General features: G+C 38.0%; 1 protein-coding gene across 7 annotated transcripts in view; it reads left to right on the forward strand.

Moving 5' to 3' along the window:
• The window catches only part of LOC26534467, a 100,982-nt gene that overhangs the window by 19,247 nt on the left and 61,699 nt on the right, over positions 1 to 20,036 (forward strand). For 5 of the 7 annotated variants that reach the window (XR_001453784.3, XR_001453786.3, XR_005560025.2 and 2 more), the window contains exon 3: positions 9,383 to 9,451. The exons of the other annotated variants lie outside the window; for them this stretch is intronic. Coding sequence is in view for 2 of the 5 variants with exons in the window: in XM_039370362.2 (XP_039226296.1) it covers positions 9,383 to 9,451 (69 nt within the window). In the remaining 3 variants the exon portion in view is untranslated. The remainder of the gene's footprint in view (positions 1 to 9,382; positions 9,452 to 20,036) is intronic. 7 annotated transcript variants of the gene reach the window in all.

Genomic DNA, 20,036 nt, shown 5'->3' on the forward strand with positions numbered 1-20,036 from the left:
CAGCAGCAGCAAAAGAACATAATCATCGCGGTGATCGTGATGATGAGCATGGCAGAGCGGCTGGGAATACCTGTTTTACCTGTTTGTATACCTACTAACGTACTAACACTGTTATAGCGGATTCAACGCGCACCGCACACGCCTGACAACAACAACAACATCAACAAGAACAGCAATTGAAGACGCGACCAAAGCGGAGGAAGCACATGAAAAAAAGAGGAAGAAGCCGCTGGAAAAAGAAGAAGAAGTTCTTGCAGTACCAATCCCAACGCCCAAAACCCCACACACATGGATACATGAACCGGCAGGTAGTCAGACTTGCTCGATATCTTGATACTCACTAAATAGAATACGAAGTATATGATAGTCGTGTGATAGGGCAATCTTAATTGATAGAATCTTATAAGGATTACTTGAGTAGATTGATTAGTATTTATGTGATCAGTATAGATAGACAAAATGCATACGTTCCAATTTTCTGATCCAAACCACTTTAAGCAAATGGTATTCCTGCGCCCTTATGCTTAAGAAAGCAGAATGCAGAAACCGAAGGCGAATCCAAGTTCTTATGTCTCTTATTCTTTAAAATCTTTCACATCTTCTCGCGTCACTCTTTGTTTTGGAGCTTCACTGGGTTCTTTTGCAACATAATGATGATGCTGATGCTGTTGATGATGCCGTTGATGATGATGACGATGATCTTGGGCCTGGACTTTGGTTACATCTTGTGCAGACTCCCGACTTGGTCCCGGCCACGCCTCCCCTGCCTGCCCACCCCTTTTAACCCGTTGTGTTCGTTTGCTGTGTGTTCCTTTAGTGCCGTTTTATTAACGCTTCACTTTTTTCCAATGCCTGTTTTGTCCACGTTCCTTTCTGACGCCAGGAATTTTGCTCTTGGCCTAACCGATGTCTATTTCTGGCCAAGAAGAGCGAAAAGAGGCAAGCGAATTGGCAAAAAGGAGAAGAACTTGTGTTGGGGGTCACTGGGAGACGGCTAATTTATGTTGAAAATGCAAAAAATTGAAAATATGCAACGGCGATCGAAGCGAAGTGGACGAAAGCATAAAGAAGGAAAGAATGTAAAATATAGGGAGGACTTGAAGCAAAACCATGAGGATATCATGGTGTTAGGAAGAAGTCGATTTAGCTGCCAAATGAATTGAAGAAATTAGAGGATCCGAATAGGCGATCTTCAAAGGCCAAAAGCTTATAGTTCTAATATGATAATACGACAATTGGAATATAATCAGCCGTGCAATTGCCCAGTTGAACTTGATCATTTTCACGGTTTTCCTTGTCCACTTTTTATAGTTCAAGTTGAAGCCAACACGTAAAAAACGTAATACGAAATTAACTTTTGCTTACAAATTATCATTGTCATCAGCGGGGCTGTCGACACCCTTCTGTTTCTGCTGCTGCCTCTTCTTTATGGTATGTGTGATATATATACAAAATAAATGTATAACCATGTGCACATGAACGGACGCAAAAAAAACTTAATTAAAATTGTATGCAAGGTCGAAATTAGTTGCCAACGTGGCCCTCAAGAAAAAACAAAAAACTGATTGCTTTATTCATAATTCATTTAAGAGAGCGCACGCATTCGAGCAGGGCGTCCCACCCCCAAGAAAGATTTGCGCACGTTTTTTGACTAATTTTCAAAAACGAAACGAAAATGAACTGAACTGAACATCAAGAAAACCTGATGGCCATAATAATGAGATTGTTTCAGAATGAGATATACTTGTGCGCCAACACGCTGTCTATAAAGTAAAAACAATTATACTCTTAAATTGATATTGCTACTTATCTTGTGTACTTTATTTTGGATCAATTTTTGCTTAAGCAAACGAAAGGCTCAATATTTTATAGGTACATTATTAATAGCATTTTATTTGTGGCGTTCTCTCCACTTAAATCTTCAATTTATTTCACTTTTAAATGAATGACTATGATTAAATGAGGTTATTAATTATATTGATATATATTCAGAGTTCTGTTTTTTTAAGAATAAGTTTTTGGAATTTTATTTTACTGATAAATGCTGAGATATGCTTTTAATTAAAACCAAATGTTCAGGACGCGAACTGCAACGTTGATACGAAAGACTTAGGATACAAACTTGGACCATTCAATTTCAGAGAAAAGATTCAATTTTATGTTGTTGGTCAATTAATTTAAATATCCAAATACTTACATCGATTTCCTTATCTTATCTTTCTATTTGACAATTTTCTTCGAAAAGGATTTAAGTGTTTTTGCGTTTTCCCAGTTGCCACCCACAAAACAAAAGCCAACACAATAGTTAGGTTTCTGTCAACAGATTTTCGCAGGTTGCGCACAAGTGGGCGTACTGCGCCTTTCTGAGGGGGCGTGGCATTGCAAAACCTTGCGGCTGAGCTGGGATAAGCTAGCCCTGTTTTGTTTTCGGTGTTCGGCTCAGCGGGGAAGTCCTCAGCGTTATATGGTACAATAATGGTCATGATGATGATGACGATAAAGACGCAGACAAGACAGCAGCGCAACAAGTGCAAGTGACAACAACAAAAGCAATTGCTGCAATTGTCGGCTCTTTGCCTCGGCCCAAAAACAAAAATCGCTGGAAAAAAAAGGCCCAGACACAAAAACGAGAAATAACAAAAGCAGCAGCAACAACAGCAGCAATGGTAACAAGTGCTCGCAAATTGTTGCCTGCACAAGAAACACCAGCAGAAACAACACCAACAACAACCACAATGGATTAACCATTAAACTTCAAATTCAAATTCAAGTTCATGATGAATGTATCACGTGCAAAGAGCCGGAGTCTGGCATTTTTTTTTTGTTTTTTTTTTTTTTTTTGGTCTTTTAACTCCATCGTTTGGCTGTCGGTTGGTTTTTTCACTCTTTTTACCCAATGTCTGTACTTTTTGTTGGCGCTATTTTTGGTTTGTTTTTTGTTTTTGTATTATTTTTTCTGTGTTTCGCAGTCGAACACGACAAGTACAACAACAGCAAACAGCAGCAACGAGAACAAGCTGACTGGCTGCTTTGTACCTTGTGGTAATAATAAGTGGCTGGATTTTTTTGGCTTTTGGTCATAACCAAAGAGTGCACTACATCGTTTTGGGCATTTCTGTTTTCATAAAAAGAAAATATCAGATCGCTCTCTTTATATACAAATATTTATGTCGAACTTAGTAATTGGGGTAGTAATGAAATCCATTTAAGAAATAAAATAACTTTACTAATACTGTTGCTTTTTAGCAAATATGAAATGGTGCCTGGATTGTAGGTCATTTTGGCGGTTGCTATGGCAGAACCTTTTTACACTTTTTGATTTTTCCGCCTTCCGAGTCGGAATGGGGCGGGTTTTTGGGTGTCTGCACGTACACACACCGATACACACGCACACAGAGAACGCGTCTTAGACTTAGACACAGACACCAGTGCAAAAAGACGTACAACAAGCGGCAACTTGACTTGCCAGCGTTGTTTATTTTTACCTTTATATTTGTTGTATTTTTGGTGATTTTGTTGACCATTTACCGCAGCTAAGCATTTTTTGCGCTTAGTTGTAGTAGTTGCTGTTGTTGTTGTTGTTGTCATTACCGTAGTACGTCTGTTTTTCTTTTTCTTTTCCTCTTTCTTTGGAACATTGTCTGCCGGCGAAGTTTACATCATACTTCTACATCACACTGACTTTGGGCAACACAAATTTCCCACTCTCTTTCTTAACCTTTTATTGCTTTCTTATGTAATTTTCGTCGACGTTGTTGTGCTTGCTGTTGTTCATTGGCAGCAATTATGCAATGATCAGGTAGCACTTCCAGTATATTTACCACGAGGTACCGCCCTTTTTTCTTTTCTTTTTTTAATGTGTGTGTGTGTGTGCTGTTCTCAAGGTGATCCAAAATTAAGTTTGACTTTGAGAGCATTACAAGAGCGATTCGGTTACTTTTGTTGATGCCAATCGAAATCCATGTGAAATGATAGCAATTTGGATAATTGAATTTGCCTCTGCACATGAGCTGAGCTGAGCTCGGTGCTGTGGCTTCCATTATCTTGTTGTGTTTGATTTGGCTTAGCTTAATTGTGCCATGCGACCGTTAATTTGACTAATCGCAAATTTCCTGCCAGCTTCCTGTTGCTCGATGGTAAGTGGTTGGCAGCATTGTGAGTGGATTCGTCAAGGCGTTACTCATTTGTGGAATTTTATTTGATAGGAACTCACCCGAGTGAGATTTAAGTGAACCTACGCATTTAAATTCTAGAAAATTCCTGCTACGTAATTATTTATGCAACTTAAAGTAGAATGGGCAAATGGCCAGAGCAAGAGAGATTCACATTTACCACATTCACTATCTACCATCCAATGTCGAGCGGAGTTTAGCTAAGCCCACCTTAGAAACTCCAACTTCTCAACTTCCCAACTTGCCGCTCCCGTTTCGTCTAGTATTATGACACACCCTAACACCTTGAGTCAACATCGATGTCATGAGACATTTAATAGGGCTAATACGCCATAATCATGCTGTTGTAATAAGAGAGACGTCAACACGCCGCACCGCAGGGAACTTGATTGATAAAAAGCAAACCCAATACCCAATACCGAATGCCCAAAGAAATGGGAATAGGTAAACCGATCTCCGATCGCCGATCTCCGATATTCATGTATTAGTTGGCAGTGACTATTGGAATACCAAGAAAAGTCAACTGCAGTTTAGCATATCAATGCCCATTGCCTATCGATGATAAATGCGTTCGTCTTTAGCATTGCATTGAAATCAGCTCTTGGGCTTTTAGCTTTGGGCTTTGGCCACTAAGCCTTTGGCCACTAAGCTCACGCAATACAAACAAACAAACGAATATCGAACTGAAGACCAAAAACCAAATGAATGTTAATGCTAATTTAGTGGACAAGCTCCACTCACTCGTTGAGTGAAAGAAGGTTCCAAAAATCAATGAATGGGCTGCTGGTCTCGTCGAAAGGAATAAATAGAAATGTCCAAACGCCCCTTTTAGTTTGGTGGGAGGTGGTCAATAAAATGGGATTCTGGTTTTCTGGGACCGCGCACTCTATTCTCTTCAGAATCGATAGAGTGGCTATAATATATTTGCTCTCCTTTTTAATTTCTTATGTATATAAGTTTAAAAATTTATAAATTTCAAACTATTTTGTCTATTTAAGTAAAATATATTTTCTCTATATATGTATGTACTGGATATAAAATATATTTTATATATTGTTAGAATACAAATCAAATACAAATCTGATTTAAGACAATGGAACTCGTGCGATATTTTGTAGAAAAATGCGATGAAAATCGTAGGGTACAGGAAAAAGTGCCGTTTGAAGCAGAAGCCGTCATCGCTGATACATAAGCCACTAAATATCGCATCTAAAATGTATAAATGCACTCACAAAACAAATACCGCCTTGATGATGTCGCTGAGAATATCTGTCTGTCCGTCTGTCTGTCCCATAAATTTATGCTAAAGTTTAAATTTTCTTTCAAGTAGTTGACCGACCGGCCGACCGACCGGCGTAGAGAGAAAGGTCACCACGAATGGTGTCGCGGTGACAAAATGCCACATAAATATTACACGAAGCCCCAGTCTGATAAGCGAATGTCACTCTTATTAAAAATAAAAGAAGGCAAACGCCCAACAAAGCGAACCGATACCAATACCGATACCCGAAAATGGAAATGAGTACGAACAAAGCGCACTAAAAAGCGTATTGGGAATGGAAGAAAGAACTTCCGAAAAAGCTAAGGGGTCATAAAATTGAATGTCGGAATTTGTGGGAAGGGATTTGTGCATTTCACCTGCTTTGTTAAGATTTTGTTTTATTTGTCAGCGAAAGAGAATGCTGAACTTAAGTAAAGCGTTAGAAAGAATAATTTATATAATAAATAAACAGTCAAGTGAGAGAAAAGTGCACCTAAATGTTTACTTGAAAAATCTGTAGCTTTTGTCCCAGTCAAAAAACAAAAACACTAAGATCCAGCGATAATGTAATCCCTGCATTATCCAACTACACAAACCATTGACTCCAAAAGGCGATCTTGAGGTGCCGCAGAACGGTGGTCAGCTAATCGGATTTCCCAATGTAATTTTTCAGCCTGTTGCGATTGTTTTTCGGTTTTTTTCGCCGGCTTCCTCTTCGGTTAAGCTTACACTTTGTCGCTATTTTGTAGTTCTTAACGCCTTCGGGCAACAGTAGCGAAAATAGCAACAATAATAATAATGGCATTAACATCGGCATTAGCATTGGGTCCGCGCTTGTCATGGCCGGAGAATCTCATTTAGGCACTCAACGAAATGCACAGAAAGAAATCTTAACTAATGGTGCATAGAAACAATATTCTTGAAGATGCTATAGCGGTTTCTTAAACGATATTGAATGATTTACAAAGCTACCAGCCTATACACGATATACGTATGTATCAGCATAGCAATTGATCTTAGTTTTTCTCAGTGCATGCACTTGGGCAGAGGGACAAGTGTAATGGACACGCTCGGTTCCCATCCACATCACGATGAACTTGAAGTTTCGCACTCGCTTGATTGAGTTGTTCTTCATCTTCTTCTTGCACTCCGGTCAGCTGGCATGGCTCAGCAGATCGGCCTAGCTGTACTTTATATATAACGATTCGGCCATGGGAACTGGCGGATCTTCATCATCTTGATCATCTTCCTCATCATTCGCGGCCATGCCGGCAAATGTGACAGACAGCATCCATTACCCTAACGATAATTGGCCAGGGTATACGATTCCCAGATCTCCATTGAGACCATTGAGCGAGTCCAGCACAACAACGGATTATATTTATCTCGCAAATCAGTTTCTAACATAAGATACGATTATGAATATTTGGTAAAAATTGAGTGAGTAGCTTGATTTGCTTGGAATTGATTAAGCTTAGGTATATCATGAATGAACTCCTAAATTTTCATCGACAAACTTGGACTTTTCTTTTACTAATTTACAAACGCATTATTTGCATATTACATGAATATATGGTTATAGGATATTTGCCTGTGCCTTACTTTTCCCCTTCGCATTTGCGGCATGCACTGTGACAGTGACGTAATCCCAACTACTGGCAATCACAACAAAAAGAGCAAGTACAGTACTGAGTACTCAGTACGGAGTACTGAGCTCTGTGGGGTTCTTGTTTTTTGTTATCTTATTCGACTAATACTTGTTCTTTTTCTACAAAACCGACTCTAAGCTCGCTTTTTGTATTTTTCGTTTTGTTGGCCCGGAGACTCGGACAAATGACTTCCGTTGTGGCTGGCTACGCTCTCATCATAAACTAAAGTCACACTGCGTATGCGCAATAAAAATAAATATAAACCGACTTCGTTGTATATAAAATTGATATCTGCTTGGGCTATTTGCATTCCCATCATCTTTCGATGGTGCACCTGTTCTAACACCTTTTTGAGTATAGCTGTAAAGATAAACCCTAGGATGATTTTGTAAGTACTAGCAAGAAGAAAAAAAAAGTTTTCCTTCTTAGCTCTCAGTTTTTGTTTGTTTTTACGACACTAGCGGGTTCGTAATGTCACTTTGATTAGTTCTTTAAAAATCTTCCTTTTTTTTTTAGTTATATCTTTTATTGATTTATGTAGATTCGGCTTTCAGATGTGTGTGAAAAGTTTTGATTTTAGGCTAGCTTTGTTGTTGGTATTTTTGGTTTCCCAAGCTGTCGTCGACACTTATTAGACTGTGATTTAAGCTCCACTCAGCACTTTAGACCATAAAACCCAAATATAATAATGGAGCGACCTAAAGACGTTTCGTTCGTTGATGATTTTCATTCAAAAGTTTTCACTTCCATGTGGTGAAAAACCCGGGAGAATGGTTAAAGCTCATTTGATTGATTTCCGTCACTTGATGACAAAACGAAAAACACGTGTGAGAAGTTAAAAAAAAAAAAGCTATTTTTAAAGCTATCGTACAGATTAGTACAACTTAAGAGGTTGTTATCCTAGATCGAGAAACTATTAAATGGGCCTAACTGTGATATGTATGGTATTGGTATATTATCAGATGTCAACTTAAAAGCTGATGGAGTAGGGGAAAAACTACATGGTTCCCAGCATGATAAGGAATCCAAAATTAGTTAAAAAATGTTCGGTTGTTGGTATGCAAGTGATATGCGAGATCCCTTGGGTTTTCGCTGACCAACAGGTGTGTCCGGTGTGTGTGGCTGATAAGACTGTGGACTGTAGTCAATGCATCGCCGTGCAGGCTGTTCTTTTGTGTTCGGTTTCGTTGCCCGGTATGGTTGGCTTATTGCTGTTCTGATTGTTGTATAATTCTCTTTATACAGTCCAGCGGACTGTCCATCAAACGGCACCGTCACCGTCACCGGCAATTAGATGAATTGCTACCATTGCAGAAAGTGGTCAAACTCAGAGTCGAAGAGTCTAAGAGTGTAAGAGTCTAGGAGTCTATGTCTAAGTCCCAGACTGAAACGCGAGTGTGGAATCAGTATTATTGCTTTGGCTTACATAAAAGGCCATAAATTAGTCACTTAACCGCTCCAACTGATGCGGCTGCTGCTCCTGTTTGATATAAGTATGGCCAGAAATGGCATATGGCCGAATGCCAATACTGTTCTTCTATTCTGGCAAGCCAATCTCGCAATTCTTTAACAATTCAACAATCTATCACTGCCACTCAAAATGCTTTCTATCCTTTTTGTTGTCTCTAATGATCTCTCTAGCGCTTTTGCTCTAATTGACTGACAGTTTGAAAGAGATGGCTACAGAGCGTTCGAAAGAGATGGCGCGGTGGGCGGCAGTGTGAGGGGGTGATTTCTGTTGAGATCTCTGGATCGTTCGCAATTTCTGCAACAATTAGTCCAAAGATCGTTTTTGGCCTCGACAGCAATTAGCTCGTTATGTTTGGCCCGCCTCCTCCCACTCTCTCTACTCATCTGAAAATGTAGCGATGAGTTCGTGATTAGAGCGAATATCGTTCATTTGTTATTTCATATATTAGTTTTCATTGATGTTAAGGAGCAGTCCTAAGTATTCTTAGTTTAAAAAAGATTTCGCTTTTTCCAATGTGTTTTTCGGGTCCGCTTTATTTGCCATAGAAATATCACAAGTTTTTCTTGAACAAAACAATTGATAATCAACATTTTTCTTTAATGCAATTACGAACCATATTAACCATTGAAAAGAGATAAATCCACTTGAAATGTTCAGCTAAAATGAACTTTTAAATCACTGTAGAGAGAGTATGTTAGTTTTAACACCTCTGCACCCACTTAATTTTCTTCCTAGACGGTTTTATTCCACCTGAGTGGATGATTGACTTTCTTGATTTATTTATAGACCAACACTTACACTTCAACACATACGTTTGATCTATTTATAGCGTACCTTTCTTTTTGCGAGAAACGGAAGAGAACTGCGATTAGTGGCGAAGACTTGTATACAAATTCCTGTGCGTATTTATAAATTTAGCCATATAATTTTGAGCGCTTTATTCTTTGCGCAAATTATTGTTATTTCGATGTCTGCATTCATTCACAAAAATCGGTTGCGAGCCACGCAACAAATGCTTAAGTCTTAAGATTTTTCGGCGCTCGGTTGCGGATCGATCTTATGCGGTTTTAACTTGGGTATCGCCCCGAGCTCGTCGTTTAAATTACATTGATGAGCTACAACCCAAAAATGTTGCTGGCTGATCTAAAATCACAATATAAATGCAGCTATTAATATATATTTTTATGCATTTAGCATATTTATTTCTCCAGAATCGTTCAACTCGTGTGTCGTGTGTAAATGCTTTGGATTTTTATTTGATTTGGTTTATGACAGCGCAGGTTGATTTTGAAACACGTTTTAGAAATGCTATCGCACAAGTGAATGACATCACGAATGATTAAACATCTAATCAAAAATTGTTTTTTTGAATCGAGCTCATTATGTTTATGACGGCAGTTTATGTATATTTCGGTTTACTTTGCATTTTCAAAATCTATTCAGAACTTTAGAGAACGTCTTTAAAAAATTTGGAAGAAACATAAATGAAAGATAACATTAAAGTAAGCTCACAAGAAACTTTGACCAACCAAACATAATTTTGAAATTTAGTTAAAGAAACTACAGCTCATATACTCAGTCGGAGGTTTTCTCCAAAGTTTTTTTTTTGCACAGATTATTTTTATTTATCTTTTTCCTTTTGGCTGGCCTGCAGATTTTTGCAGTTCATTGGACTGAGTCAAAATCCAAGTCGCCAGTGTCTGCTGACTAAGTGAATGAGTCGCCATTGTTGTTGTTGTTATTATTATTATTATTATTTTTCTCCTCCTCGATGTTGTTGTTTGAGCGGCGCATCAGCAGCGAGAAGAAAGAAATGTAGCCCAACAGAGCAAAAATACAAATAAAATACAGGAAAAAAAGAGACAAGACGAAAAGCTTTACTTATAAGAGATAAATTAGCGCGATTTCCGAGATGCTTGGCTTGGCTCACACGCAACAAGTCGAAAGTCATAATGACTAATGATTTCAATGTGGCCAGAAATTGTTTAGCTCACTGATTAAAAATAAAACACATTTGGCATCTCTATGCCGCCTGTGCCTGCCTGTGTGTTATTTTAAATTGAAAACTAACATTTATTTTAATTCCACTTTGATAGCGAAATTCCGCCTCAATTATGGCATTAATCAAAATGTGAAGCATATTTTATGGCAAGCGTTAAACAGTTAACTAGCCAAAGTATGCAAATCACTTGATTGCAACTTAAATCGCTTGTTAATTAAATATTTGCGATTTCCTTGACGCAGGCTGGGCTGTTTTTGTAGATTTGATCGATGATGATTAATTTCAACAATAATTGGTTAACTTGACTGGAAAGATATGTAATGTTACCTATAAATTAACACATCTATACTACTTGCTTACAGGTTTTCCAACCGGAGTCTTTGTTTTTAGATCGAATGTTGTTTCTGGTTGATTTGATCGAGAATGAAACCTTCCTGTTGGTCATTTCCGATGGCATTCAAATACCGCTGAACTCTTTAGTGTCTCGAGCGGCAATTAGCATCCAAAAGATTGCTCTGCGCTGATCTCGTTAGATGATATTCAATTTTAATTTCAGTTTCGGTTTCGTGCGGGACGTGAGGCACGCACAAAGCGGCAACTCCAAGACAAATTGTAGGCTCAACTACACTTATTTTCCTCACTTTTTGTATTTGGTATTTTTTTTTGTTTTTTTTTCGGTAGTTGGAGCGGTTTAGAAAATAACGAAGCAAACGATTGTCTGTCGACCAGCCTTTTTGGCCTTGGCCTTGACGTCGGTTATTGGCAGCCATAAACTAAAATTAAGCGAAACGTTTTCAACAAAAAATGCCACACATACAACTAGGAAAAAAAACACATCTCTGCAAATTGCGTAAAGAGTTTTTTAATTGCCCCCCGCACTGAAAAGCTCAGATCTCGAAATTAAACGAAGCCCAAAACTTCAGGCTGGCAAAACGTACAAACTATATACAACATGTGTACATACATATACATATGTATAAATAAAAAGTGTGAGAGCCAGTGTGCATATATGAATATAGATTTATAGACAGCCAAAAATGTTTTCCCCGGATGTACCTGTTGCTGCAGGAAATTCACACGTGAAATGTTTAATTAATGAACAAGAAAATGAACAAAAATCAGAAATCGAAATCTCGATGACAAAATTCAAAGGAAATCATTTCGGGGGCTAAGATACTTGTCTAACGGTAACTGGTTGTTCTCCACATTTTTTTTTGTTGTTCAATTGGCTTTAAAACTGTATTTGACACAGATACTTTAAGATGCTTTTATTTAATAAAGATATTTGCGCAAAAACATGAAGAAACGACAATAAATAGCGGTATAGTTAAGTTACTTAACGGTTAAAACGGCAATGTGGAGGCAATTAAAACTATTCGATTGGTAAAACTTATGAAATTCCACAAACGATCAGTAAATAAAGCTGTGAGGGCAATGGACACAGTTGTCGGCAATTCGTCATCGCGAAATGATGAAATTGTCAATTTACAGAGAAGTGATTGCAGAAAAATGTTGGTTGGTGAAAATATGCCATGTATACATAAAAGAGGAAAAATAGAAGCTAATCTAGAAAGAATCAACTGAAGTTCGCAAATCTCAAAAATATACAACGGAAACGCCGCCCAATCGAAAATAAACATTAATTATCGCTATCAAAATCCATTTCCTTTACTTTTCAGCTATGCGAACTGTTCAAACATTTCGAACTCAATGTAACCGCAAGCAAAGATTATTATTTGTGCGACGTGAAACAGAAAACTTTGCCAGATGGTCGGCGATTTAATTAGATGGTGTAAGAATAAGCATACATACATATGGTCTGTCTTTCCATATGTACTGTGTGTTATATAAACTACCACACAACATGCGAAATTCTCACGCAACAGAGCAAGACGCTGAGGAAAAAAAACAGGAGGGAAATAGACAAATAATAAACGAGTTAAAAGAGCGCAGAGAAGCAGAAATTCTGGCCAATAAATTTCAATGTCACTTACACTTGATTTATAAGCCAACAGCAAATTGGATAAAGACGGCAGCAAAAAAAGAAAAGGGGGAATATCCAGAACTGTAAATGAATAAAGAAAAGAAGAGTTAATCTAATTACTTCCTCATTGATTTCAAGTGCATTTGAGCGTGTTGAAATTAACTTCTTGGAAAGGAAAAAGTGCAATCAAAATGGAATATAGAAAATGCTCATTATGATGAATTCATTACGCGTTAAACTAGAATTAACTAAGTAATTGCTATCATTAATGTTAAATCAAAAAATCCCTAAAGATGTTTTAAATTATAACTCCAAATAAATATATCTGATATTGCCTTAAAAAGTAAGCAAAGTATTTGAAAAATCCCCTCAAGAATCGCTTTATGATCCTTTAATGGACCAAATTAAAGTGCTGTTCTTTCTGTGTTTTTCGTTCTGGTAACGATGCACACAGCTACGAAGAAAAAAGTTAAGCATTGTAACATTTTAATGGAGCAACATTTTGTGGCCAAAAATGGACTGCAGTTGTTGTTTTTGAGGCTTTAGGCCAATGAAAAGCACTTGTTGCCAACTTGTGGTTCTTCTGATTCGAATTCAGATTCAGATTTAGATGCCTCTTTGCCACAATGAGCTTTCATTGTAATAACAAAACAGACGAAAAAAAAAAAAAAAAAACAATGGGCAAAGATTCTCGATGTTGTTCCTGTTGTATTTGTTGTTGTTGCCCCTGACTTTGTGGCATGATAATGATGTTGTTGGTTACTGCAAAAAAAGCAACAACAGAGCGATTCACACGAACTTCAACACTCGAGGCAGCAACAACAATCATGGCAGGCAAAGTGTTTGCCTTTGTTGTGATACTCTAACACTAGGGTACTTCTAATTTTATGTGACTTTGTGACTCTATGTAAATAGTATTTTTATACCGAATTGAAAAGTACGGAATTAGTATTAGTATTATTATACATAATACTAATGTATGCATTTTTTAATGTTCTAATGGAAATTAATGGAGTAGAATATTCGACTTGCCGAACTCTGATTTTTGACTCCTATTTTTGTTGCAAATCACACAATAGTCTCGACAACAACAACAAGTTTACATAGTAGCAGCTATGCTGCAAAAATCTATTTCCATTTCAATAAGAAACGAAAAATGTTGTATTTTGTTTTTATACTTTTTTGCAGTAGTTTTGTTGTATTTTTTTTTGTAGCTGCTACTTTTGCTGTTGCTCATTGTTTGTTCTTGTCACGCTGCTCTGCACAAAACAGGGGGGGAACGGGGGGTAGGTGTAGGTAAGCGGCTTGAGGGGCGTGGCTTTGTGTGTTTGATAGAATTCGCAATCATAGAATTTGTGCTAAGTACACAACACACAATGAATTTGAGTTTGTTCTGGTCAGTTGATGTGTAATTTGGTATTTAAATTCTTTTGTTGGTTTCCCAAAAAGCAAAAACCTGCCACTTTATCTCCGCCTTTTTTCTCGCACACCTATTTTCTTGTTTTGTAAGTCAAGCAAAAGAGGGCATTTGTTCAAAATTAAATTAAATTAAAAACTTGTACTGCCTGTTTTCTTTTATTTTATCCAGTAAATACCAGGCATCTACATATGTATGTACACTTTAGTGACTATTTTCAAGTTCGTTGCCTAAGTCTTTCGTTTTCCTGCCGGGAAAAAAAGCAAACACTGAGACGGTTCACTTCAGTTCATTTCACTTCGTTCGACTACAGTTAGCCAAGTCAAGTTGCCCGGTTTCTGGCCAAGTACAAGTTCTAATGAAATTTGTCAATATAAATTCGCAGAATTCCAACGAGCGCGAAACACAAATAGCAGCCAAAACAGGGATCATAAAAATAAAGCGAGTCAACAAGCAAAAGCATTTGGTGTTGTTACGTGCCAGTATGAATCAAATTTACTTTTTTACCGTTTTAAGCGAAAGGAGAAGATTGCAAATATATATGTACGCTCAAATTTGTTAAATCAACACACAAAAAAATTAAAAAACAATGTCTACGGCAAGACACGAAGTATGCGACACTGAAAAAATACATCTAAAATTTATATTCCGAATTTTGTCTGTCACTTAAGGAGAACATGATACGTACAACTCACAAATATAAATGGATTAGAACCAATTACATTTATATATATATTTAATGAATTTTTTTTTATTATTTAAACTGTTTTTGAAGTTGGAAATTTCGTTCAAATTAGATGTGATGTATTGTATGTGCGTACGTATGTACATAAGTGGAACAGTCGAGAGTCCAGTGGAGCTTGAGTTCGCTTCAGTCATTGTCATTCTCGAAGAATTTTGTGATTTTTTCGGGACGTATGGAGGAACCACTTTAAAATACTGATTTTGCTGCGTATATGGAAAAAACTGGTAAGACATGCCCAACAATCTGTGGGCGTGCTACATTTCTGCCGCGGATTTTGGTGAGTCTCAGTACAAGGTCGTCAGAGAAATGTCGGTAGCAAAGGTTTTCTACAAAATTTATAAATATTTTTTGACTTATGGTATCCCTAACAATACGAACAATATGTCTGCTTTTAATAATGTATTTTCTGAAAGCAAACAAATTACTCTCTTATCGTGCTGCATTCATCTGTAAATTCTTGAGTGATTACGGTGCAGGAAAATTGAACTTACGAGACTGATGTAGAACAGCCTAGCCTATAAAGCGACTGACTTAAATTATATATGCGCTTAATGCGATGAAAACATTAAAAATGCATCGCATCGCATCGCAGCCGACATGGCTGTCGAGTCAGCTCCTCAGTTCCTCAGCGTCCACGACATTGGCTAGGCAAAATTCATATATATATATATATATATACTATATAGTATAAATTTTGTACGGCGAGAATACCCCACTCAGAAGGTGCCACACCAAACCGCCAGGCCACTGCAGCAAAAAAAAAAAAAGAAAAAAAAAAATGGAAAAAAGAAAAAAAAACAATTGCTCACCCACCGACGCCACCGCAATGAACTCATGGAATAATTATCCTATGAATGAGCAGTTTGCATGATCATTGCCAAAGCTTCCGCTTTTGTTTTCTTCTCTTTTATTTTTCCCTTTTGTTGTTGGTGTGGTTTGTTTTTATTTTAGTGCTGCCGTAGTTTTTTGCAATTACCGCATGAAAATGTTGCATTTAAGAGGCATTTTCCTATGTCATAGACACGAGAATTACTCACAGAATATACCAACTAATTCAGCGCCTTTTTCCCATCAGTATATGTGCATATGTATGTGTATGTATATACATGTTGTGCCTATATAGTGAGTAGAATTTGCCTTTTATGAATTCCGCTCATGGTAAAAGAAGTTCGACTAAGTGATGCGCATATAAATGTCGAGCACTCGACTCTGATCCACTCCGAATGTCTTGAGTTCCTAAGTTCTGGTGGTGTGGTGTTCGGGTAACGAGTGGTACATTCCACGTTCTGCAATAAAACTATGCAAAATTATGTGTAGCATTCGCTGCTAGAATTCTCCCATCATGTTTGCCCACCGAATCTTGCACAAATTTTAAAAGCCAAAGACCTGCAATGATGAAATATGCCCAGACATTCCTTTATGGCCATCTAAATATATTTGTAAGAGCCTGTATATATGGCCAATTATTATGCCCAGTTGCAACGTGCTGCGGCTCAATATGTTGCATAGAAAGCAGCTGAAAGAAGTCGACAAAATGTCAACCTTAGCTAATCGTAAATGCCAAGCATTCTTTTCTTTTTCGGTCCTCTGGAAGAGATCGTAAATAATTTATTTATTAAATCTGAAATGCTGTTCCTCTAGCGTTCTTGAACTTCAAATAATTTTGTAACATTGAGGAAAAAAGTTGCATTTACTTACATCGTTTGGTGAAAAATTGTGGTTTTAAAAACACCACAAAATCGGATCCCGCACCATATTTATTATACCCGTTACTCGTAGAGTAAACGGGTATACTAGATTCGTAGTATGTAACAGGCAGAAGGAAGCGTTTCCGACCATATAAAGTATATATATTCTTGATCAGGACCAATAGCCGGGTCGATATGATCATGTCCGTCTGTCCGTCTGTCTGTCCGTCCGTATGATCGCTGTGATCTCAGGAACTACAAAAGCTAGAAAGTTGAGATTAAGCATACAGACTCAAGAGACATAGACGCAGCGCAAGTTTGTCGATTCATGTTGCCACGCCCACTCTAACGCCCACAAACCGCCCAAAACTGCCACACCCACACTTTTTAAAAATGTTTTCATATTTTTTCCTTTTTGTATCTTGTAATTTTCTATCGATTTACCAAAAAACTTTTTGCCACGCCCACTCTAGCGCCCACAAACCGCCAAAAACTGGCAGTGTTGAAGACTCTCCTTCGCATTTCTACTAGCTGAGTAACGGGTATCAGATAGTCGGGGAACTCGACTATAGCGTTCTCTCTTGTTTTTATTTTTGAAATTGTATAGCATGTAAGAATCAGTTTGCAACCTTAATCCCCTTCAGTTTATTTGGCGCATTGACTGTCATATATCAGAGCCCGGTTTTAATTGGCTTCCTATGGTTTTTTTGTGCTTTTAATGTGTGACTTACTTCTGCTGGGTTTTTGGTTTCCCAATGATTCAGTGGCTGCCACCAGTGCCACCCCACCCACTCTCCATTCCTCGATATCGCCTGGAAACGCGGAGAATCGTGCTGGATGTGGGTCTGGGTCTGGATTTTGGGACCGTTGTCAAATTCGACTCGCAATATGCATAAATTTTCGAGAAAAAAAAGAAGAGAATTGCTTCGATGCGCGAAGCGAGTGAACAAAGAAAAACGTTTGTCATATGATTAATGAGCAACACCCCCTTTGTTGCTGTTTTTTAAGCATTTAAGATATTGCCCATAATATTCAGCACAGATGTTGCGCCGTCGTAAAAGTAGCATAATTATAAAAGATTTTGTTGCAGCAAAGGACGTAATGCAAATTTGCAATATAATATTTCCTAATAATCACAGTGCTCAAGATCCTCGAATGAATCAAATTGTAAGGTGTTACAAGGATTAAAAGTCTTTCGCATGCGAACCAACCGCAAAAGGGGCGGCACCCTGATGGGCGTGTCCTTGTCTGCTCAATTGAACGTAATTAATTTGCGGTCACTGTGTGAATGGAAAATGAATGCGAAAAAAAGAAAAAGACAATCATAATAATTTAGCGCGAATAGCTCTTCTTATTAATAGCTAAATTCCGTTACTAAAGTTTCCAAGCAGCACAATTTTATAAAATATGATTTATGACACACTTTTAGCGTAGTTTTAAAATGTATATTAATACATGCATTTTTTACTCTGACATGAGCTAAAAGTATTTTTGTACGTGTACTGATTATATTTTTTGGAGTGGCTTTTGTCGCATGGGCGTTGTCACAATTTGTCGAAAGTCGGTTCAACGAATTTCTTGGCCGGGCGCTTCAGCCTGACCTTGAAATGATTTTCACCCCTCTCCCACCCCTCCCCCATCCGATTCGCTCCAGACCCCAAACGAATCGCGGTTGCAGCTGTTACTGACTTTCATTTGTCAGACCGTTTTCAATTTGTATTTGCCGCAATTTACTTTATTTGGCTTACGTGTAGTTTGTTAACAACAAAAGCAACATCACTGCATTTCGGCATCGTCTTCGTCATCGTCGTCGAGTCAACGTCATCTTCTACCAGAGCCCCCAGTCCCCTTTCCAATCTCCAATCCCGAATCCCGGTTCCCGAATTCCCAATCCCAACTTATCATCCTCAAGCTGCTTCGCCATGTGGTATGGTTAAGCTATCATATAAATACACTTTTTTTTTACACAAAATTTAAAACATTTTACACTTTGAAATTATAATCGTTGTTGTAGCGTTTTCATTAATTTTATTTTAGCTAAAATATATTGAAAACAATATAAGTTTGAAAAGTTTTTAAACTTTTCTTTTATTACACTTTTCCCTTGGTATATTTTTGATGATATTTACCTATAAATACTATTTATTTTAGTAGTTTAAAAGAAAGAAAATTAAAGCGTCGATTTCCAAAAGCATAGCATCAAACTCCATGAAAATACCCTCTATACTTTCAACTCACTAAGTGCCCGAAAAAAGCCGGAAAAAATAAGAAGAAAAATTACCAAAAATGTTCTGCGTTATAATTTGAAAGCCGCGCACACACAAAAATTGTAACAATCAGCGCCGCATGAACAAAAAAATAGCCAGAATAAAATAATGCACAGAATAACAAAAAAAAAACAGAGCAAAGTGCAGAAATAATGCCGAAAGAGGAGGAAAATGTGCGGACAACAATTTGTGGCGAGCGCACAGCTGCCTGCCTCCAGTGGCTCTCATGTTGCACCTTGCAACTGCAGTGGTGCAGCGGTGCGGTGGTGCAGTGGTGCAGGCCAACAACGCCCCACAAACAATCACTTACAAGCTGCTAAATTGCATAATCACCCAAAAAGGAATCAACGGCCGCAAGGAGTTGAAATCGTTTTGCACTGCCAGAAAAAAAGGCTATACAAATTTCGAGGACGAATGTTTTCACATTCGAAGCGCCTTTTGCAGTATTTACAAATATAAAATTGGCTTAAAATTGGCTTTCATTTGACTTGACCTCTCAAAGTTTCCCTTGAGAGAACAGAACTATTTGAATTAATATGATTTTTTGCGAGTGCAAAAGAGGAGTCCCCGATATCTTGGGTTGGCTGCATTTGCCGGAATAATTGTTGCCATTATTTGCTCAAGGAATGACACACACAAACGCGCGCAGATGCAGATGCAGGAGCAGCTGCTCCGATTAACCACAGATAAGATATCATAAAGCAGCGATACCCCGCCGCCCCCTCTGCGAGCGGCCTCCCCTTTTGGCCAGAATTTGCACTGATTATCTCGGAGGCGCACTTGAGCGCAATTTGCAAAGCAAACAAAGACCAAAAGGAGTCAAAATCTCTTGGCTAAGTTATTCTTTTTTTTTTTATTCCTTTTTTTGTGTGTTTGGTGTTTCTGGTTGCTGCCACAAATGAAATGCAATCAAAATGCCGCCGCATCTCCACTGCCTCCCTCCCCCTGCCTTTCTTTCTCTTTATCTTTATCTCTTTCCGTCTCTTTCGCGCGGTGATCAGTGCTTTTGTTTTGCGGCTGCTCTTTAATTTATTTACACTGGCCAAAATGCCACACCCCATTAACATTAGCTGCGGACGTAAGTGCATTTGCTGCACCCTGGAAATTTGATTTCCAAATTGCGAGCATATTGGTTAACAGCATTATAAGTTTTACGAGATCTAAGCGATCAGTGCTCAAAGAGCTGATAAATAGTTGTCTGAATGGATAAACATTTTTATGTGCGGCTAAATGCTCAATATATTTTATACATTAAATGCCAGGTAAAGGATATGCATGCAGTCGAGTTGCCTTTTGCCGAGTGCAGCTGTTGCAGGTCCACATTAGGGCAAAAGCCTTTTATTAAATTTATGTTTGATCAACTTGCGGCGTAAAATCATT

Source organism: Drosophila yakuba, chromosome X (genome assembly GCF_016746365.2).
Source record: "Drosophila yakuba strain Tai18E2 chromosome X, Prin_Dyak_Tai18E2_2.1, whole genome shotgun sequence".
NCBI classification, from domain to species: Eukaryota; Metazoa; Arthropoda; class Insecta; order Diptera; family Drosophilidae; genus Drosophila; species Drosophila yakuba.